At 36.4% G+C, this 21,511-nt stretch overlaps 1 protein-coding gene across 1 annotated transcript in view; it reads right to left on the bottom strand.

The window, feature by feature from the left end:
- Positions 1–21,511, bottom strand: part of PALMD (palmdelphin) — a 42,733-nt gene that overhangs the window by 5,895 nt on the left and 15,327 nt on the right. The window contains exons 3-6 of the mRNA XM_006919554.3: positions 17,165–17,289; positions 1,954–2,068; positions 1,789–1,822; positions 1,550–1,663 (exon numbers count right to left, since the gene is read on the bottom strand). Of these exons, the coding sequence (XP_006919616.1) occupies positions 1,550–1,663; positions 1,789–1,822; positions 1,954–2,068; positions 17,165–17,289 (388 nt within the window). The remainder of the gene's footprint in view (positions 1–1,549; positions 1,664–1,788; positions 1,823–1,953; positions 2,069–17,164; positions 17,290–21,511) is intronic.

The following is a 21,511-nucleotide window of genomic DNA, read 5'->3' as shown; positions in this document are numbered from 1 at the left end:
CATTTTTAAAATTTCTGATTTTATTTAATTACATAATGACTAATACTGTAATTACATGTTTTTTTATGTAAAGATGTATGAAATTAGTGAAAAAATGGGAAGAATTGGAGAAGGAAAGCTGATTGGAGAAGAGAAGCTGATAGTTTCAAATAGTAAGGATTTTTAATGGGGACCCAAAAGATATCTCCTTCCTAATTAATAGATCCAACAATTTATACTCTTTTACATTACTCAATGGGAGGAATCAGATCTTTTTTTTTTTTTTTTTTTAGTTAGGAAGAATATATTGCACTATGCATGACCATAGGTAAAAGTCTAGCACAGTACATATATTTTTTTAAGTTACATCCTTGCTGTATAGACCAGCAGCCTGTTGAACTTATAGCGGGTGGTTCTAAAGTTTTCACATTAGGGAGGTCCTTTCAATGCAGAGCTGGCATTAAAGAGGGAGGGAGAAGGCTAGAATCACACGCTTCTCCTTTTGCCTTATGTTTCTTTTCATTTTCACTCCCATTTTCAAATAGAGCAAGGGCTAAAAATAGAGCGCTATCACTATCAGCTGTCCTGAAACAACTGGGCTGGAGAGAACTGGTCGATTTGGGGGAAGCTGGGATCTGCTTCATGGTCCAGGCGAGATCCTTATGGCTGGAATTTTAACTGGCGTAGTAAAGGCAATAGGACTCGGGCGGAGCAATGTGGCAATGCTTGCGTTTGTTGTTCTCTCACCTTCCTTTTGAACCCATCTTGCATTTCCGATCTTTGCTTGATGGTTCTTGGCATTGGCTACCCAAATCAAATTGCAGTGCCTCGTCCACACTCTCCCTATCCCCTTTCTCTGTTTTACTCTTCTCTTTAGCATTTTCACTCCTTAACATGAAATATTTTATTGATTTACCTAATTTTTTGTCTATTTTCTCCCTTAGAATGTCAGCTCCATGAGGGCAGAGGTCTTTGCTGTTTTATTCACTACCGTATTCTTAGTACAAGAACTGAGCTTGGCAATATAGTACATGTTCACTACACAGTTATGAATGAATAGCTACTATCTGCATGTAGAGTGTAGCTTCCCTTTCTAGTCTAAAATGCAAAGGTTTTTGCTCTGCTCTCACATTAGCCTTCATTTTTCTAGAGGCTTTGGAGTATTAACTCCAAAATCATTCCCACACGGAGGATAAATAATTCCTAGCCTTCCCAAGGAGAATATTTTTATTTTCATAAAGGATCTTAGTAATCCAAGAGAGAGTTTACTAGATGGAATATGTTGGAAGTGATATTTTTGAGCAGGGGAGCTTTGCTTTTAAGAGCTTCTTGTCTCCTTTAGGACTTTATCTCTTCTTCCTATCTAGTGGGCTGGGGAATAAAATACATGGAATCAACACTGTAACCCGGTTATCCCTATCTATGCAGATGACTCATATTCTTCACAGAACTTTGTAAAATAAGCCATTGCTTAACCTGGAAGCACATGATGTCATAGCAAGTTGCTAACAACTGACATTGTAAAATCTGAATTTGAGAAACTGCCTTTGGAGGCAGATTTCTCATATACCTTTTCTATTTTGTTCATCATCTTCTATTCCATCATTTCTTTCCTTCCTTAATCTGGAAGGTATGTAGGATTTTGGAAGGTCAGGGATATTAGCATAGATGTCTTCAATTGACTCTGTAAAATTAATATTAATTCAAAATACATTTAGAATATGTTTACAATAATGTAAAAAATTTCAATGGGCTTATCAAAAAAAAAATATCGTAATTAGACATAGACTAGACTGCTCAAAAACATACCTCTTGATGTTTCTTCCTTTTCCACCTTCACAGACTATAAGAAAAAAGAATTCTTCATGATTAACACAGTTAAAAAAATGAATTCTAAATGTGGATATACTTTGAAAAATTATTTGTGACTCACTTTGAGAAAAAATCATAGTTTTAAAATTACTTAATGCTCACCCTTATTATGTCCTCTGTTGTTCTCTCAATTGATTTTAGTTTCTTTAAAATTGCTTCTTCATTAGTTGAGATTTTCAGTTCAGCCTTTTCAAGATCTTGAATCTCTTTTTCAAGTCTGACAACAAAAAGATACACTTTTTATTGCTTAAGACATTACAAATGTAGAGTTCTCAAATATATCTATCTTCTCCATATATAAACTTTCCTTGGAACATTGCATGTAAATGTTCAGTTACCTTAAGAATGTAGTATTACAGCAAACATCACATTTAGTACATAGAAAGCATCTAATACTTGACTTTATTTAACAATTTTCAATTTGTTTTTAATTATTATTATTTTTTTGACAAAAGGAATTCTTAGGTAAAGTATTTGACACTTGCCCCATTTTCTTCATTGCAGTTACTAATGTTACTTCCAAATGAAACAGAGAAATTTCTTTTATAGAGACTTAAGTTCATAGTTGAACCAAAAGGAATGGCATATCTACAGTTATTACTTAGTTCACCAGTTTTCCTTACCCAAGTCTCCATGTATGTTATTTAGAGAAAGCAGAATTATTTTTTCTAGCCAATCAACACTTTATAATATTATAATTATTAAACTTGATTTAATAATCATAGTTATTTGACACTTAAAAACCCTGCATATCCTAACATCGAGAATGACACCTTGTTTTAATTTCACAGTTTCCTAAGAGTTGCGTGAAGAGACGAAAATTAGACAAAATATAGTACAGTGGCCTCAGGCGCTGCTGTTTATAAAGACTACATTTTCTATAAAAAAAGAAAGGTGACACATGGCCTGACAAAGTGTAAGGAAACTTGTAGGGACAAAAAGACAGACATTCGAAATTAGACCATTGCAAACATTCTAAGCTGGTATCTTGACCAGCATGTCAGATTCAAGTTAACGCCAGAGTATGACATTATGACCTCTATCCTGCATAAAAACATACAGTCACTGGCATCCATGCAGTTAGCAAGGCTGGCACTTGGCAGACTTGAAACACACGTAGTTTCTCAGCCAAATGCTCTAAGCTCTAAAGTCAGCTGTCTCAGAGGATGGCTGATTAGATACAGCAGCTAGTCCAGGAGATGACAGCTGTGGGTATCAGTGTCAGCTAAGATATTTGTCAGTTTTCTTGGCTTCTTTAAGATGGTCATGGATCTGGCAGCTCAAAAATCACCAATAAAAGCCCGAGGTCTGGTCTGCTTGACCACTCTCCTCCTCATGGCTTAAGTTTCAAAGTTCTGACTTTGCTGGTGCCTCTGGCCATGGGTAGTTGGCCATTTATAGCTGAGGAGGTTTTCTTGTACAGCATAGAACTTTAAGTAAAATGTAGTACCTCTGATTTCTTAGAAGTTACTGAGATGTGACGGCCATCCTGTTAAAATCCTTCCACATCCATGGTAGCACACCAGTGGAGTTTTGGGAACATATGTTGGTTGGTAGAGTGGAAGGCTCTATACTAAAGGTCATAAATCTGAGTTATTCTGTTTCTGCTACTCACTATTTGTGAGAGCTGATTTCTTTAACTTCCCTGATGCTCAGTTTTATAATTTGTATAATGAGAAAATTGTACCTCCCTTACTTTATACAGAAATTTGCTGAAGCTAAGAAGAGATGATATGTGACTGACATCAGATATAAATGTCATTATGGTATAAATATTAAAGATTTTCTGCTATACACTGTGTCTCTCTTTCCATGCTTTGTCCCACAGAGTCTTTTACTTGAAAGCATGTTAAACACAGTCTAATGGGGAGCCTTTGGGTGGAAAAACAGGGTGTTCAAATCTTTACGCAAACAGCTCCTGGACCTCAGGAGCCATCTGTGTATCTGGGTTTGAATCCTGGTTCATCTGCCAACTTCCAGTGTGACCCTGGACAAGTCACCAGACCTTGCTAAGCCTAATTGTCTTCATTTATTCTTTCATTTACAAGTATTTAGCATCTGTTTTGTATCAGGCAATATCCTATGTGCTGGGGATATGACAGTGAACAAAACAAAATCCTTGCCCTCAAGGTTTACATTCTAGTGGGAGGACACGGACGGCACACCAGACAGGGGCTGACAACCCTTTCTGTAAAGGGCCAAATAGTAAATATTTTAGGCTTTGCAGACCACATTCAGTTTCTGTTGCATATTCATCTTTTTAATTTTTCCTTTTACAATCCTTCAATAATATAAAAACAATTCTTAGCTTGTGGTTATTCAAAAATAGACTAAGGGTATATTTGGGCCTGGGCTGTAGTTTCCTAACTCCTACAAATGTGTGTATGTGTATGTACATATAAAATGTATATCTATATCTTATATATACATATTTACATATACACACGTATATATACACACAATAAGCAAATGTGTATGTGCCCATACATTTATTTATGAAGAAAAATATTTCCATAAAAAAGTAGAATAAGGGGTATAAATAGAAGAATAAGGGGGGCAGAGAGTGCTTGGGGGGCACTAACTTAACAGTTTGGTCAGGGAGAGTCTCTCTGATAAAGTGTTATTTGAGTGGAGACGTGATGGAAATGAGGCAGGGACTCAGAGTTTCTGGGGGATTGTGCTTCAGAGGAAGGAGTAACTAACTACAAAGCTTAAAGTAAGAGCAGGGGGCTCAGGAGGGGAGCGGTGGGAAGTGAAGTCAGAGATGGCTGGCAACCAGATCATACAGGGCCTTGTGCATAGGAAGGCCTTTGGGGAGCCATTGGGAGTTCTGAGAAGAGGAGAAACATTCTATGATTTGAAATTTAAACAGTTACATTGGTCGCTGTCTTGAGAATAGACTGGAGGGGCAAACATGGAGGTCAGCTGTTGTAATAGTCCAGACGAAGATAGCTTAATCCACGGTGGTTGCCATCAGAAGGGTGGGAAGTGATCGGATTCTCGGATTTCAGAGGAGCTGCCAGGATTTGTTGATGGATTACACGTGAGGTATGAGAGAAAGAGATGTCAAGAGTGATTACGACATTTGTGGCCAGAATAATTGGAAGAATGTGACTGCGACTAGCTGAACAGAAATCTGGGAGAGAGAAGAAAGGAGATTGATGGGGAAGTATTAAATTTGAGACAGTCAAGTGATGATATGTAGAAAACAGGTAGATATAAAAGTTGGAGCTCAGAGAAGTATGGGTTTGGGAGTTGGTATTTATAGACATAGGAGTGGATAAGTTTTCCTAGAAAGTCAGAGATTCCAAGGACTGAATCCTGGGCCAATTAAACATTTAGAGGTCTGGGCAATGTTAACTCTTTCAAAGGGTTTAATAAGGAATAAAAGAATTAGTGAGCACTCAGAAAATGCTAGTTTCTTTATGTCTCTGCCCTTTCTGTTCCTGGGGTACAGAGATAGAGCTCTTGGTTGGCCTGGCCAGTGACAGGGAATTAGGAAATGCACTGAGATTTGTAGTTGTTTTCCTCTGCAGAAAGGCCCATGGGTAATGGAATATCATATTATTCTCACAAATGTGTTTCGACTAATTGTGTATACACATATATATGTATATATACGCGTATATATACATATATATGTGTATATATATATATATATATATATATATATATATATATATATATATATATATATATATATATATATATATATATATATATATATATATATATATATATATATATATATATATATATATATATATACACACCCATACACACACACACACACACACGCATATGCATATATAGATGTAGATGTAAAACATTTTTGTTTTACATATATTTGTACATAGGTAAAACTTTTTTTTTACATGGAAAGTTTTTAGAGAGGTCCCTGGGGCATAACACTCTCACATGCACCTGCTTATATCAGCCGATGGATTAGAATTTCTGTAAGTGCTGCCATCCCTATCTTCAGAAGGTGTTACCTTTCAGAAGGGAATTGAGCCCCTAGAAATGCTGATTCAGTTTGGCGAAAAACAGGCAGTAGAGAAATGTCCTTCCTGGTGCCTCCTGGGTTGTTAGGCGGGGCCTGATGGATGAATTAGTACCTCTCGCAATTTCTGAGAGATGGTGGGCAGGCATCATGTGCCAATTTAGATAAGCAGAGTACATCAAAAAGGATTTGTAATGCTATCCATTATTGGAATCTTTCTTTTTCTTGCCTATTTGCTGGGGAGAAAGAGGATTATTTTCAAGAGTTCCGTAGGTGAAAGCAGGTGGCTTTCATTTCATTTCATGCACTGGTCTAGGAGTAACCTCCCTTAATCATCATGAGATAATGTCCCCAATTCAATTCCAACATGCAATTTTTTGTCTTAGAAAGAAAAGCTCATAAAGGCTGGATGTGCCAAGAAGGGGTTGTTTCAGAAGGCAATTTTTCAGCTGCTAAGGGCCATTTATTTCTTTCAGTTTTTGGTGGTGTTGACAAGGACTAACAACCTGATGGAGTTTGCCATTAGGGGCCAAACGAACTGGACTCAGGAGAAAAAGAAAATCAAAAGTTATGTCCTATTTGACAGCATTTCTCTTGTTAGCAATTATAACACTAACCATGTATTGAGCATTTACACTGTAGCAGGCACTGGCCTAATTAGTCCTCACAACAAGTCCCATGAGTATTGGTGATAGTTCCATTTGACAGATGAGCAAGCTGTGCACCTAGAAAGGCAGGTGGCCTGGAGGCTTGCAGGCCTGTGGCGTGAAATCGAGTCTCTGCCCCACCTAGAAAGGCAGGTGGCCTGGAGGCTTGCAGGCGTGAAATCGAGTCTCTGCCTATGGAGCCTGAGCTCTTAACTCCTTTCTAATTGGCCACTATGGAAACAAAAACTTTTAAAAATGGATTCTTATGAACTTAGACAAAACATTCTTTTTGCTCAGCAGAATAAAAGGATTTCTTACTTTCTATGATAAAAGAAAGTGGAGATTGAAATGCTAGCTGCATTCTACCCACATGCAAAAGTGTGGACTCATTACGTATAAAGGTAATATTTCTGTCCTGATCTTCGTTAGGGCAATTTTGTTAAACTGGGAATTTCTCTGCTTGGTGGACTAGTCAGTCTGACGAGGATTAAAGTCCCAGGTTTTGTCGGTTTTTTCTTTGGCTGCTTAGTGCGGTTCTTAGAACAGTTTCTTCCAAGAGCCTGGGGTTCCCTAAGCTAGGGCCACTTTATAGTGAGAATTTCTTTGCTTAGACATGTGACTGTTGTTCAAAGTAATGGAAGCTTTAGGAATTAAATATAAAGCTGGCTAATGCAATTTGATTGTAATACTGCAGTTTAAATGTAATTACCAATGCTATATTTGAAATTAAGTTTATGAATGGTTTAGCTATATACTTTGAAAGCACTGACGAATTATTTGCATCTTGGGAGCCACACTGTCTCTCTCTCTCTTTTTTTAATTAAATTTATTGGGGTGACATTGGTTAATAAAATTATATAGGTTTCAAGTGTACAATTTAATAATATGTCATATGTATATGGCATTATTAAAAGCCCAGACTAAACTGAAAGAGGGCCCACGGTCATTTCTCTGGGATGGCCTGAGTCAGCAGGTGTTAGACCCAGGCTGTGCCACTACTGAGGTAGCTCTGAGACCAGCTGATGGAAGGGCTGGGAGACACTTCCCACTCTATTTGGGGAAAAATAACAGTATCACAAAGGGTTTTCTTGGGGAGATAAATGAGACAATGTTTGTAAGCCTTTAGCATGTGATGTGACAAAAAGATGTTACTCAATAATAATTAGTTATCCCTTCTCTCCCTAGTCTGCTAGAGAGAGAAGGGCAGTCTCTGACAATCCCAGCAGAAGAGAAAGCCTCCCAGCTCCATTTGGGGATTTCATCTTCTACTTTAATATCAATGGTTTCAGAGCAAGCAGTGTGCTTGAACAGCTTCAGAAACACACTGTCCTTGAACATACTGTTCTAGAAAGAAAACCAAAACAGAGTTCCAGCATTATCAGAAATTTCATGATATTTATGGGGATGGTATCTATTTAATAAATGTTATCTATTTCATAAGTGAAAGAATATGCTAGTCTGTTTTGACAACATGCTAATACCCCACCCCGCAATCCATTTCTCTTGTTCTTTTTAGTAATGGAACTCCTTGAGTTAATGCGACTCCCTGGCTACCCTGCTACAGACTGTATTTTCCAGTCTCCTTTGCATTTAAATGGTACCATGGGACTAAATTCTTGCCAATAGGATGCTAGCAGAGGTGACCTCTGCATTTTCACATCATATCTTTAAAATAGTGCTGTTTGTCCTTCATTTATCTTCCCCTTCCCACGCTGGAATGCAGAGGTAGTGGTGAACTGTCTTTGCCCACACGACCAAGGGCATCACTTAGGGAGTAGCAAAGTATCAGAACAAAAAGAAACTGGGTCTCTTGATTATTTCATGTGATGCTGCTGCTCTCCTCTCCTCGAATGTCTCCCAATTAGGGTTATTGTGTATGTGAGGGAAGTGAATCTTTCTAATCTTGTTCAAGCCACGGCTATTCTGGAGATTTTTTAAAGCATCAAAACCAATGTGCTAATGATTGTATAACCTTATGGGGATGAATCTCAGTGTGACCACTTTTATGAGCTTTTTCATAACTTTTTTCATTGATTTGCAGAATTATTCATTAGTATCTTACATTTCAGGTAGCCAGTAAAAATAGAAAAATAAATCAGTCTTTACTCCTAGTGGGTAAAGAATTTACATGTTTCTAGATGATCTATCAAATCTGACATAGTTAGTATTGACATTAGCTAGTTAATATTGGATGTCTAAAGTTCACAAAGCAAAAAGAAAATTTTGCAATAAATAATTTATTTTTTAAATCACAACTCATCTAAATGAATAGCTCTGGAGTTGCAATGGTCGCTGTCGAGTACACATGGTTGGTGAGTTTAATCAGGTAGTCTGAACTGAAGTGTGTTGCTCATATGTTATGGGCAGATAAGTTATTACTAATGGGTCATAAGTAAAACATATTTTATCTTTATAGACAATTTGGCCAAGGATAGTGTCAAGCAATATTTTCTCAATAAAATTGAGAGTACGTAGTCTAGCAGAATATGGACTGTTTTGTTTATTTTTTTAAAACTGGAGTCCAAAAAATTTCATCAAACATTTAACAAATATATTAAGCACTTACTACACATCAGGCACATTTTATTCACCAACTGAAATAAAAGTATATCAAAAATGACAACGAATACTTATATGCATAGAGGTTGGACAAGAATTTCCTCACAATCAATTTCCTTGCCAAAGGGCAAGTGTGAAATAAAGAAGATCTCACCCACCAGTGCAAACAGTCACATGTCATAGGTAAGCACGCCAGGGAATTGAAGGGCATTTGGTGTAGAGCAAACACAGAATTTGCCCTGTGCCAGATCTATTGTGTCATCCTGAGTATTTAAGAACAGAATAGCAACATAGCATGATAGCTTCAGGATAACTAGAAGCAGAGAGCTAACCTAACAATATTGAAACAAGTGTCAGTGTGCTCTGATAATTGGGAACAGAGCAGATGTTTAGAAAAGATGAAAAATTTGTAGTTACATGTAGGCAGCTTTTGCATGGGTGCATCTCATCTCCTGATATCACTCAGTAAATATTAATAATTATCTTACGGCTAGATGATACTATCATCATTTGAAACTGTCATGTAGGCAGATAAGGTCAGAAGAGAATGATTTAGTAGAAAAGTCAGCTTTCTGAATCAGAATAATATTTTGTGAACTAAGGGTTTCATGTGCCATGAAAATTAAGAAACCAAACTGATTTTCAGGGAATCAGCCACTTTCATGTGCAAGCTACAAATGTAATTTTCAAATGAATGCAAATAAACGAGCACCCTGGAAGCTGATGTGGTATGGTGAATTGGTTAGTCATGGGCTTCTCAGATGCTTTGGCAGGACAGAGGCCGGTGTGTGGATTTTAATTAGGGCCTGTAGGGAACCTTGTAGTACATGCCAAACACTTAATAAGAGCCAAATAATTGTAATAATAATTCAAATTGACCTACATACATGACATGAATTTCTCAAGTGACCTTCAAATATTGTTTAGTCAGGATATAGGAAGCTAACTGCAGATGTACTTATTCATGAATTTGGGAAGCCTTTTTTTTTTTTTAATAAGTTGTAGAGGAAAAGTATTTTTAGTGAATAAACCACTTGTAACCATATAATGAAATGACAAAACATATTCAATGATGCATATAGCCAGTGACTCTCTCTATTAGACATAATTACTGCCTTTGTGCCTTATAATCCTTAACATTTTTCTTCAATTGTATTATAGGTCAGCCACTGTATCTTTTACTTTTTAGCCACTTCATTTCTGCTTTGCTTCTAGTGTTAATTGTTCACATTTGATACCAAGAACAGGACTCTAGTATCTGAAGACTAATAAATATAAATTCCAACCTTAATATAACATGAAATAACTGACAAGGACCAGTAAGCCTTGGGCCATCTAAATGGACTAACTTTTGCCTTATGGCAGACAAGAGGCTTTGCAAGGGGTGGTGTGGAACTTTTCTGAGCCAGTAAATTTAGCCATGGAATCTCCTGGGGAACGAGAAATCTTTGGTCCTACGGCAGCAAAGACCCCTTTTCTCATTCAATAATCTCTGCCCTTGATCATTCTTTCTTTGTGGCCATGACCCGATGGATCGATCACTGAAACTAACTTCCTTCTCACTTTCTGGATTGTCCAGTTGCTCCTTGTTTCTTTACTCATGTCAAGACTGCCAATGATCTTTGTCATCTCTGCTAATGGTCATACATTTGTGTCTCAAGTAACTGAATATTATTTTGAATGAGATGAATAATGTAAAAGCACTTTGAAAAGTTAAAAGATCTAAAGAATGGTTAACACAAATAAAATTTTATTTTGAGAAGGTTTTGATTCTCAAATCTCCTATAGAAGACCAAAGATTACATGTGGCAGGTTCTCAATAAATGTTCATTGAAATGAATCAAAAATAAGCCAGATGAGGCACGGTGGAAAGGGTCTGAAGTCAGAAAGATCTATGTATGACACATGGCTTGACTGTTATTAGATTTATAGCTTTCTATACTTAGCATTTTTATGTGTAAAATGAGGCTAATTAGACTTCCCCAGAGAATTGTTATTCTCAAAATAATGCTTAGTACAGAATATGTGCTCCATAAAAAGTAGCTGTTACTGTTGAATTAAAGTGGGGGTAAGGGGCAGACTGTCAGAGATTATTCTAATCTACCTTTTACCTTACTACGGTGTTTGGCAGTGTTTATTCTGGGTAGCCATTTAAACCTTATTTCTATTAGCATATCAATGAGATTGGCAGGTATGGGCAAAAGGAATTTCTGAGAGGTGGGGATAAGGAAATAAAAGCACATGATGGAGGGGAAAAGGTGAGAAAGTAAAGTAGTGGCGAGATGTTAAAACATGCTATCAACAATTGGATCAAAAACCAGGAGCACCACTGCCACATGACTTTGACCTTGACTCCATAGTTAAGTGTTAATTTCTTTATTTTTAAAAAAATTTCAAATCTTTCCTTTTTAGTTCATTAATGTTCAAGTCATTGTCTAGTCTTCATCTGGTCCCCTTAAACTGGTGGTATTTTCAAATCCACCTTTCCATTCATCCGTCTGTCCATCCATCCATCCATCCATCCTCCCATCCTTCCATTGTTTATTCATTATCTATTTTTTCATTCATTCATTTATTAAGTTTTATATTTACATATTCCTACTATGCACTAGGTATTATACTAGGCATTTATTGGGGGGGGAGTATATAGATTTCTTCCTTTTTTGCTAGAAATTTGGTTACTTAGCTTCTTTTGTTGAATTAAAAAAGCTCATAAATTAAAAATAATCAGAATATCTGGGAAATTAAAAACAACAACAGATGAACGACTGCAAATCTGGTAAACCAATTAGTTAAATATGGAGAGTGAAAAACATTCTCGAAATGATTTTTGACTCACATAATTGCCACAGAATAATTTCTTGGGTGTTTCTAGGCAACAGAAAATTTAAGAAGAAGAAACAAATGGTGCATTTTTTCTCCTTTATTCCCTCTTTTTTTTTTCTCTTCTCTTCTCTCTTATGTTGTCACAAAAGAGCAGCTTGTCTACCTCCCTGCAATGTGATGTTAGGTATCGCTGGTTGGGTCAGAGTAGGAAGGCAGACACAGTTAGTACGTGGTATTTTCATGCAGTATGCCTCGCTGCGTTTGATGAGACATTAGTTTTACTAAGGTACAATTGGCTTGCTCAGGCAAATGAGGCCAGTGGGTAAGGGTTAAACTTGGATAGAAATAATAAAGATTTAAACTTTGATAAACCATAACCAGCAACAAAATCATTTCACCTTTATATTTCTACATTAATATTTTGGGTTCCTTTTTTTTGAAATTAACTCTAGCCTACTATCTCTTGAGTTAACTAAGTAGATTATTGCTTTATATGATATTGAGCAGAATGCATTTTTTAGTATTCCATCCCCATTTGTGGAAGAATTTCCCATAAGTCGTGTGGGATGGCCGTAGCTTCCGTAACAGCCCACTCCTCAGCTCTTCTTGTGTCACACAGTCACATAGAAATCAATGCTTCATATGCACCTTCCCATTAATACCATATGTGAAAGGCAGTTTCTAACTACTGGAGACAAATAAACTTTCATTAAGTGAAGGCAGAGGGTCAGTAGGATATTTGGGAGTATTTAAAAAAAAATCCTTACTGGAGAACATTTAATCATAAGTAGATAATCCTTCTCAAAGAGAATGCAGTGTATTTGCATCATTCTCCTTGGCAGTTAACCTTTTGCATTTTATGCTTACAGCATTTCTGTCCAGTGCTCTGAATGCTCCAATCAAAGTCAGAGATCTTTGGACACAGTTCCAAGAGCAGCAAGTGTCTGGAGGGGGAGCCTGAGGCATGGCAATTTGACAGAGGGAGTCATGGAAACTGCAGGGCAGCTGGATAAGAAAGAGAACTTTGGATGTGAACAACATAGCTCCTTTGGACACTTCAAAGGGTGTTTGGGTGTGTTTTTTGGGTGTAGGCTCTTGGATGGGGGAAAGCAACAGAAGTGACAGAACAAGATTTCTAAGCCAGCCTATAAATTTATATACATGGGTGTTTGGAATGAAAAGTCAGTGCTGGATTTACACCTGTGACTATGATTAGGAAGCAAATGGTTCAGTGGTCACCATAAAAGCAGGGCTCATTCGGGAGGTAAATTGAAATGCTATTTAAGTGAAGTGATTCAGAAGATGTTTAATATAGTTTTCCTCTGGGAAAAATATTCACTAATATTGTACTAAAGCTAACAATGTGACTCGAAGACAAAGCCCATGGAAGCGTACTTATTTTCTGAAATGTTGCCTCTCTTTGAAAGAAAAGATAAAAGGACAAATAAGCAGACATGCTTTACTCAAATGTTATGTGTGAGTCAGGGAAACTCAGTGTTTTTAATATGGTAGAGTCATATGGCTGTCTATACAAAAGGATGCTTATGAGAGTGAAATTGTAGCATGGATTGGAAATTTAAAAATGCTGTAAAAGGGTAGCTTTTACAGAATTTAACTTTTGTAAAATTTATCTGCAATATCTGAGGCACAATTTATTTTTATTGTTAGGACTTTTAATTAGATTTTAAATCTTAGCCCTTAATTTTTTAGCTGTATGAGTTGGGGCACGTTAGCCTCTTTAAATGTCCGCTTTTCATCTTTAAATGTTATTTACCTCATAAGATAGTTATGAGAAATGAAATAATATATAATTACTATAGTGTCTGGTCTATAACAAATGTTCACTAAAAATTAACTCCTATTATTAGCATTTTAGTCTTCAAGAAGACTATCAATTATTTCTAAATTCTAGTTGGATAATAATCTCAGTTTACTCAAAGAAAGAGATTTTTTGTACTAACCTAGAGAATTGAGAGATTTTAACCAAAAGATAAAAATTCTTTGATAAAGCTCTAGTCAGTGTCCTTCTAATTCCTTTTGACTCCTAAGAAGGAATAGTATCTAATATATTATTTGAACACCTACCATGTGTCAGGCACACTGGAGGTTGCTTCCCTTAAAACAATCCTGTGAAATGTCTATAATTGTCCCACTATCACAGACGCGGAAACTGAGGCCCGAAGAGATGAATGAACATGGCCAGGCTTAAGCACCGTGGTCGGCAGAACAGGGATCTGAATGCCAAAGGTGAATTTTTTCGGTTCAACTCACAACACCGTGGAAGCAGAAGGAATGAAAACTTCACAGGCGAAGTCTGGTCCTGCTACACACTCTGAGGTAACAGCAATATTTCTATTTTGATGTTCCTATTAAAGTCTTATCTTCTAGCCAAGAGGCCTGGCAGATGGCAAATGTCACCCTTGAGCAGGCACCTAAGTCAAGTGATAAATGACATTTAGGGTTTGGGATCCTTTCTCTGCTTAGGGAAGGAGGAGGGCTCTGCCAGTTCAACTTCCTTAGTTGGCTTGGTGGCCATTCAGAGCTAACAGGAAAATGTACTGTATTTAGCTGGCAATAAAAGCTTCTTAAGCACAGTAGGTGGTTGTTTTGGAGAAAGATTGAATTTATAAAAAAGGAACCTGATTATGTAGCAGCTTTAGAAATATCTGAGAAGAAAATGTTCAGTTGTCAGGTAAAGCTGCTTTGGCAACAGGATTTCTACAATGCTGGGCAATGGCGCAGGCTGCTTACTACGGTCAAGGCACAGATATTTTTTGTCTCCGTGTGTCATATGTGGCTTCAGAACATTGTGTCCCCTGCACATTTTTAGGGAGATAAACATGCCATTATGGGTCACAGAGATACAAATTCTTTACTAACTTTTTGCAAATATATCTCTTAAGGACCGTTCTTTGAACAAAACAATTTTAGGTATTAGTTGTTTTACTCTTTCCAGAACATTCACACCTACAGCTGTCTTTTAACTTTGCAGCAGGAGAGCACTGAGTCTGACTGGCTTTGAGGCCCAAGTTTGAGACCCTTTGTTGGATCTGTGACCTTAACAAGTTCCTCGTCCTCTCTGAGCCTATTTCCTCTTCGATGAGATGGAGGTATTGACGCTTTCTTTCTAAGATTGCTGTGACTATTAAATGTACAAATGCTTTGGAAATTTCACAAGGCCAATTAAAAAGAACCATTACTGTTATTATTATTTATATTCAGGGATTAAAATCATTTGGTGTTAATAAAGGAGCACAGATGGGTTATTGACATCCTGAAGATCTAAAATAAATTGTAGTGAGATACCGAAAATTGGTTACGAACAGACATGTAATTGGTGATTTAGCAAAGATATTAAAGGGACGTGGGAGTGTGGTCGGAGCTGTTTGGAAAACGGAGAACCAAGGGACAGAACATGCGTCAAAGACTTCCTGGAAGAGAACACCATTTCAGTGCACAGAGAGTTGTGTGTGCAATCCCTGTATAGGGTGCATAGGAGAGTCCAATGAGTTCGTCTCTGATCTGTCACTCCCTAATTGTGTGAATTCTTTAATCACTTTGCAAAGAGTGAAGAGAACAACGCTTGCCTCAAAGGATTATGAAGATTAAATGAGCTGATATATGTAAAGTACCTGGAGGTAATATGGCTAGAAAATATGTTTTTCTCCTCCATTTCTTCTTCCTTTTCCCCCTCCTCCTCATGCTCCTTCTTATTCCTTTTTTTTTTGGTCAGCTAGGAGTTTTAACTAGGCAAGCCACCATCAATACTACTAGAAGCTTCTGTGCTCTTCAGAGCATTCAGGCAAGGCCTGAAAGCTATCAGCAGAGTCCTAGTAAATTTTCTGGGATTACTCAGAATCTGCCCAAGCTTGTTAAGGCATTTGAGTATATGTAGCCACTCCAATAATCACCAGGCACAAAGAAAGTCGTAGGCGTGCAGTATGTGGAAAGACCCCAGAGACAGGACTCGGGGGAGAGGCAGGGAGATGCCTGTGCAGAGCAAAGGGTTAACAAGGGTTGAATTCAGTACCCCTTCAGAGATACGGGTTCTGTGTTGAGGAATGAGGAAAGTCATCATCTGTTAAGTCAGATTTTGGTTAGAAGCTCTTGCTAAGAGTTGCCTTATGAAGAATTAAGTTTTCCAAATTGTTGAGTTGATATATTGAGTTATTTTTAAAGTATTTGTTATCCACCATTTAGAAGCACTTTATATCTTTCAGCAAACAACTGAGGAGTTTATAAATGTAAAAATTTTAATTATAAAATACTTTTTAAAGAATTGTTAATTTAAAAAACATATAAACAAGAATGAATGCTCAATGATTTTAACTATTAAATATATAAGTGTATGAAATTAAACAAGTAAAATGAAAATCAGTTGAAAAAAAGGAAGCTTTTTTTCCATGTTGTCAATTTTTGGCCTAATGTGATCTGTTTGCATAGTTTGGTAAGTAAGGACAAAATGTGGTCCCAGCACAGCTACTGGATATTTTTATCCTCCAGATCTTTTCCTACAGAGTCCTCTCTAAAGAGAATAAATACATAGCGAGTAAAGTTTGAAAGTTACCTATGTCTCAAAGATGTGTAGGCTTTAAATTATTGTTATTTTTATACCACAAGAAATCCCTTTTTTTCCATGTGTAGGTTAAAAAATGATTCTGACATTTCCCATGTCTCTTTGTTCCACACTATCTATATTTTGTGATAATACTAATAATTCCATCTTATATTTGAGCTTTCCATTTTTTTTCTTCTCTATCACCTCATTTTAAGCCAAAGCAATTTAAAAGCTTTACTTGTTTTATCAGAAGATGCTGACTCTGTACTGATTATGAATGATGGGCAGGGATAGACATCATGAAGTGAGGTCAACATCTGTGACCAAATGCGCACAGAAATAGGAGAAAATGTTGGTGAAGTATTCCATTAGTGTTTCTCTTTCAAAATATCACATTTATGACTGGTGAGGGTCTGGGAGAGGCATGATGGGGGGACAGTGTAAACATACCTATAGCAATGCCATCTGTCCTAAGGCAAAAATGAGGTTGAGGGATATGAAGGACAGTTTTTTGATAACTTGCCATGTATCAGGTAGATGCTACTAGCTTAGCATATATATTTTTAATCTGCTCAACAGCTCTAAAAGAGAGTTGTGTTTCTTTAGTTTTCATTGGAAATCCAAATCGAAGATCGGATTGTATCTCTAAAAATGAAAATGGCTCTTAAACATGCAACATGGGACAAAACCAAAATAAATGAAGTATCTCAGTGAGGGTCATACCTGAGGATACTTTGTTCTAGAACCTGGATCTGGTACTGGTCTTGTTGATTTTGTCTCTTCATCTCTTCCTGTTCTTTTCCACTGCTGATTCCATCTAGAAGCCATTTCTCCCTCAACGCCTTTTTCTGATATCAGGAAACATAAAGATATTTTCTTATATCAGTAAACAATCTCAAAATCTCTGATTTTCAAATCTGTGAATTTCAATAGTGGACATATTTAAGAGAAATTATTTTCTCGCACTGCTTTGCTTGAATAAATCTAGACTTTTCATTCTTTCACCTTTCTTGACCTTCCAAAGACAGTTTTATGTATCTAAATTCTATTTAAGGGGTAGGTAGATGGAGTAAAAGGGGTCAAATATGTGGTGACAGAAAGAAATCTAACTATGGGTGGTGAACACACAATGCAGTATAAATAAATGCCTTACAATTGAATTGTACACCTGAAACTTGCTGGATTTCATTAACCAGTGTCATCATAATAAAAATAAATAAATTAAAAAATAATGAAATAAAAAAATGGAAATTAACTAAATGAATATGAACTTAAAAAAATAATAAATTCTATTTAGCTTTAAAGTTCTAGTTCAGGTTCTTTTTCCATGAAAATCTCTGTCTTCCTCCTGGCCTGCCCCCCTCCCCCCCATTGCCCCATCCTCACTTTCAGAAAACTCTCTTCAGAGTCATGCAGCATGATATGCTTATGTACACTGCATGTTTCCTGTGTGTTCTTAGCAGTCATATAGGAACATCATCATGCGATGCTTTTCTGTTATTTCTTTGGTTGATGGGGGTATATCTTGTGAACTTAAAGTAAAAGGCTCCTTGAAATTAATGTGATATTTATCTCAGTGACAGTATACAGTGACTGTTCCCAAAAAAATCTTTTGAGGAACAAATTGGAATAGCAGACAAAACAGGAGATTGCTATTATATATTAAACAAATTCAATATTGGTCTTAGGCTATGTGGTTGATATTTATTGTTTTGCCTACCCAGTATCCCTTCTTTCTTCTGAGAACTTCCCCAGTTCCAGATATCCAGGTTTATCCATTTCCAATAACGTGATGCACAAAATCACTGATCTGTCTAAATATTGGTGAGTTGATTTTTTGTTGACTTTAACAAAACGAAAAAGATGTATGTTTCATAATATGGAAAGAAAATACCCTTTCATGCAAATTCTTTCATGAATTTGCTTGCAAAAATTACATTCTTGTGCTGAGCCTAAGAGGACTTAAAGCAAATGAAGAAGACTCATAAATTTCGGAGGGGATTTAGCTAGCATCCTGTTTCTGTCTCAAATTGAAATGGCTAAAAATCATTTTCAGAGTTTGAGATTCTCCTTATTCTTTTTACCTTTGTAAAGGATTTGTTCAATAATTATTCATTGGAGATTCACCATGTCTAAAATGGTAAATGGAGAGAATGGAAACTTTCTATTTTCTGAGACTTCTTTCTCTTACACCATAAATGAGAGCAAATAAGAAGAATTTTTGTCTCTTTTCAAAGCATGCTAGAATTAATAACAGTAAAATATGTCTCTGAATTAAAAAAAAATTAAATAATGTTGATTATGCTGGATAATTACCAAAGGATGGTTATTTTATCTAAGGTAATGGTTTTCAAATCATTTAAAAATATTACCCTGATTACAAATAAATATTATATGGAATTATAATTTATAGAATAGATGAAACCTAGACTGCTCTAGTTGAAGCTGGAAGCCTCAACTAGATGCACAGAACATAGTTTGAAAACCACTAAATTGGGTAACAACCTCATCAATCCAAGTCATCATATTTGTGTTGGTCTTTTAGAGTTTCTAGTACATGCATGAGCAGTTTGTAGCCAGAGATTCTTGCCACCAGTATTCTCTTAACCCTCAATTACAGCTGTTTAGCTCTTTGCAAAAATGACTTCCCATAGACACAGTAAATATTAATAAAGTTCAGGATTTATCTCCTGAGGTCAAAGATGTGAAGAAAATCTTAATATATCAGCATTGTAAGAATTCATCTTGATTTTAATTTATTTTTATTTGATGGAATGTGGTGATAGCTAATGTATAGTAAAGAAGACAGTTGACACCTATCAAAGGAAATTACAGTCCTTACAAACCACCCAGAGAAATAGTTTCAGTCATTTACATCCATATCTCTATAAGAATCACTCAGATGAGACAGTCTTATAATGCTGGGTTGTAGAGGACAGAGAATGAGACTTGTGATGTGATTATGTTAACTTAAGGCTACATTTTTGGTCCTTAGTCTTGTTAGGAATAAGAATAATTTTCACGTTAGCCTTATAAAACTTTGTTCATAATTCACGAATTGTCATTTATCTCTGGCAGAGAACTCTTTGCATCTAAACATAAAATATATAATTTGGATGTGCAATCAAAATGATATAGTACTATCGCATATTATAGCAATCACAGCAGTTATTTTGCTTTTATGTCACATTTAGACTTGTGACTTATTATATGAGGTCATGAATATAATTAAATCTATTTTGCAACAATGACATTCATAACAAAAAACCATATTAACTAAATCAATATATAAGTGGCATGTAGGTAATAGATCTTTAGGCAGTTTTTTAGAGAAAGTTGTCTGAAAGCACTTCTACATTCTACACAACAGTTACAGTAGACTTTAAGAATAAATGAGTATTTCATACCATGAATTAAATAGACTCTCAGCAAAGAAACGTCTTCTAGGTTGAGTGTATTTTGTGTTTCTCGGTGGCATCAGATTGTGACTATGACACTAGGCAAGAAGATCTATAGTGCAAAAATCTCAGAAATATTTGAAAGTTAAAATGCTAATAATGTTCCTGGAAAACCCAGCATGAATTTGGTGTGATTGTCAGGATACAGAGCTAAAGAATATCAGAGTGAGTTACTACAACTGTTTTGAAATGTATGTCCTACTGATACAGAAGGAGTACTTTCTATATGTTTGCGTTTGTGTTGTTTAAAGTAGGTGGTTGAAGTGTAATGAGATAGTTTGCAATCAGAAAAGTTGTGAGGGTGTTCACTGGAGAGGGGACCAATGGATGAAGAAAAAAATAAAAGAAAGACTGGTAACTGTAGAGGCCAACAGAGCTTTCTTGGCTTGGTGAACATATTTTGAAATCGATTTTTAAAATTCTACACATTTTGAAACTTGTTTTGGAATTATGCCTCGTTGCTTTTTTTGGATAGCCAATCATTTTCTTCAAAGCTTGGAAGAATGTGTGCTATTGAAATAGCCATTCTTTCCTCTATGTTCCCTTTGCAGTTTTTACCTCATATATAGTGTTCATCACAGTAGGAACGCCATTATAATTTATGCGTCAGTTACCATTTTAAGGACACAGACCGAACTTTATTTTATATTCTTAGTGTCTGGCTTAGTCCTTTGTACATAATAGGTGCTTAAGAAATAGTTTATTGATGAAAAGGCCCTGTGTGCTCCTATATAAATTCTACTTATCAGTTAAGGGTCAGCTTAAATCCCACACCTTTAACAAAACCTTCTATGACCATCGCAGAATAAATAATTACTGCTTATACTCATATTTAAATTTAAAAAACCATCATTTAACTTGTCCTAATTATTTATTTAATTTAAAACTTCCCATGAGGTTGCAGGCAGAAGCGCTAAAGTCCTCTAGGGTCAGTGCTGGTCTCTATGGTATTAATATGCAAATTAGGAAAAGGGACAATTTCCCACACCCACCCCTTTGGGTCAGTGCACAACTTGGGAAGGTAGACGGCACCTTTGTGCAGAGAAAAAGAAACGACATCCTCTAGGCAGAAGCAGCCCTGTGCCAGGGTGCAATAGCCTATGGGAGTGTGGGCAGGATTTCAGTACCCATCTGTCGGGTAACTTTATTCAGTGCACTATCTGCACAACTGTGTACAGCAGTCTAAAGAATAATGAACGCTGGGATTGGATTGGACTAGAAGAGATCTCCTGGGTTCCCGAAAGCAAATCTATAGGGAAGATCATGTCCTACTTTTTGCGCTGTTTTGGCAATTACTGAAATGAAGTACCACCTTAGTAATGGACCTTTCAGTGTGTCAGAGTTTTCCTGTGTGAAACTTACTTCCTAAAACGAACTGAGGAGATATTTAAATCTTTTATTCTGTTGCCAGCTCTACTGTTGTTTAGCTACCCATTCTGCAGTAATATCAATTGCCGAATGCTAGAGAGCTCTCAGTTTACTCAGAAGCAGTAATTTGTTCACTATGAGACCAAAATCATGTGCAAATTGTGTGTGTGTGTGCATGTGTGTGTATGAGAGAGAGAGAGAGAGAGAGAGAGAGCGTGCAAATGCACAAGCACTGATCTGGGAG

Source organism: Pteropus alecto, unplaced genomic scaffold (genome assembly GCF_000325575.1).
Source record: "Pteropus alecto unplaced genomic scaffold, ASM32557v1 scaffold106, whole genome shotgun sequence".
Taxonomy (NCBI): Eukaryota; Metazoa; Chordata; class Mammalia; order Chiroptera; family Pteropodidae; genus Pteropus; species Pteropus alecto.
The sequence above is the reverse complement of the archived record's forward strand: the minus strand, read 5'-3'. Positions and strand labels throughout refer to the sequence as shown.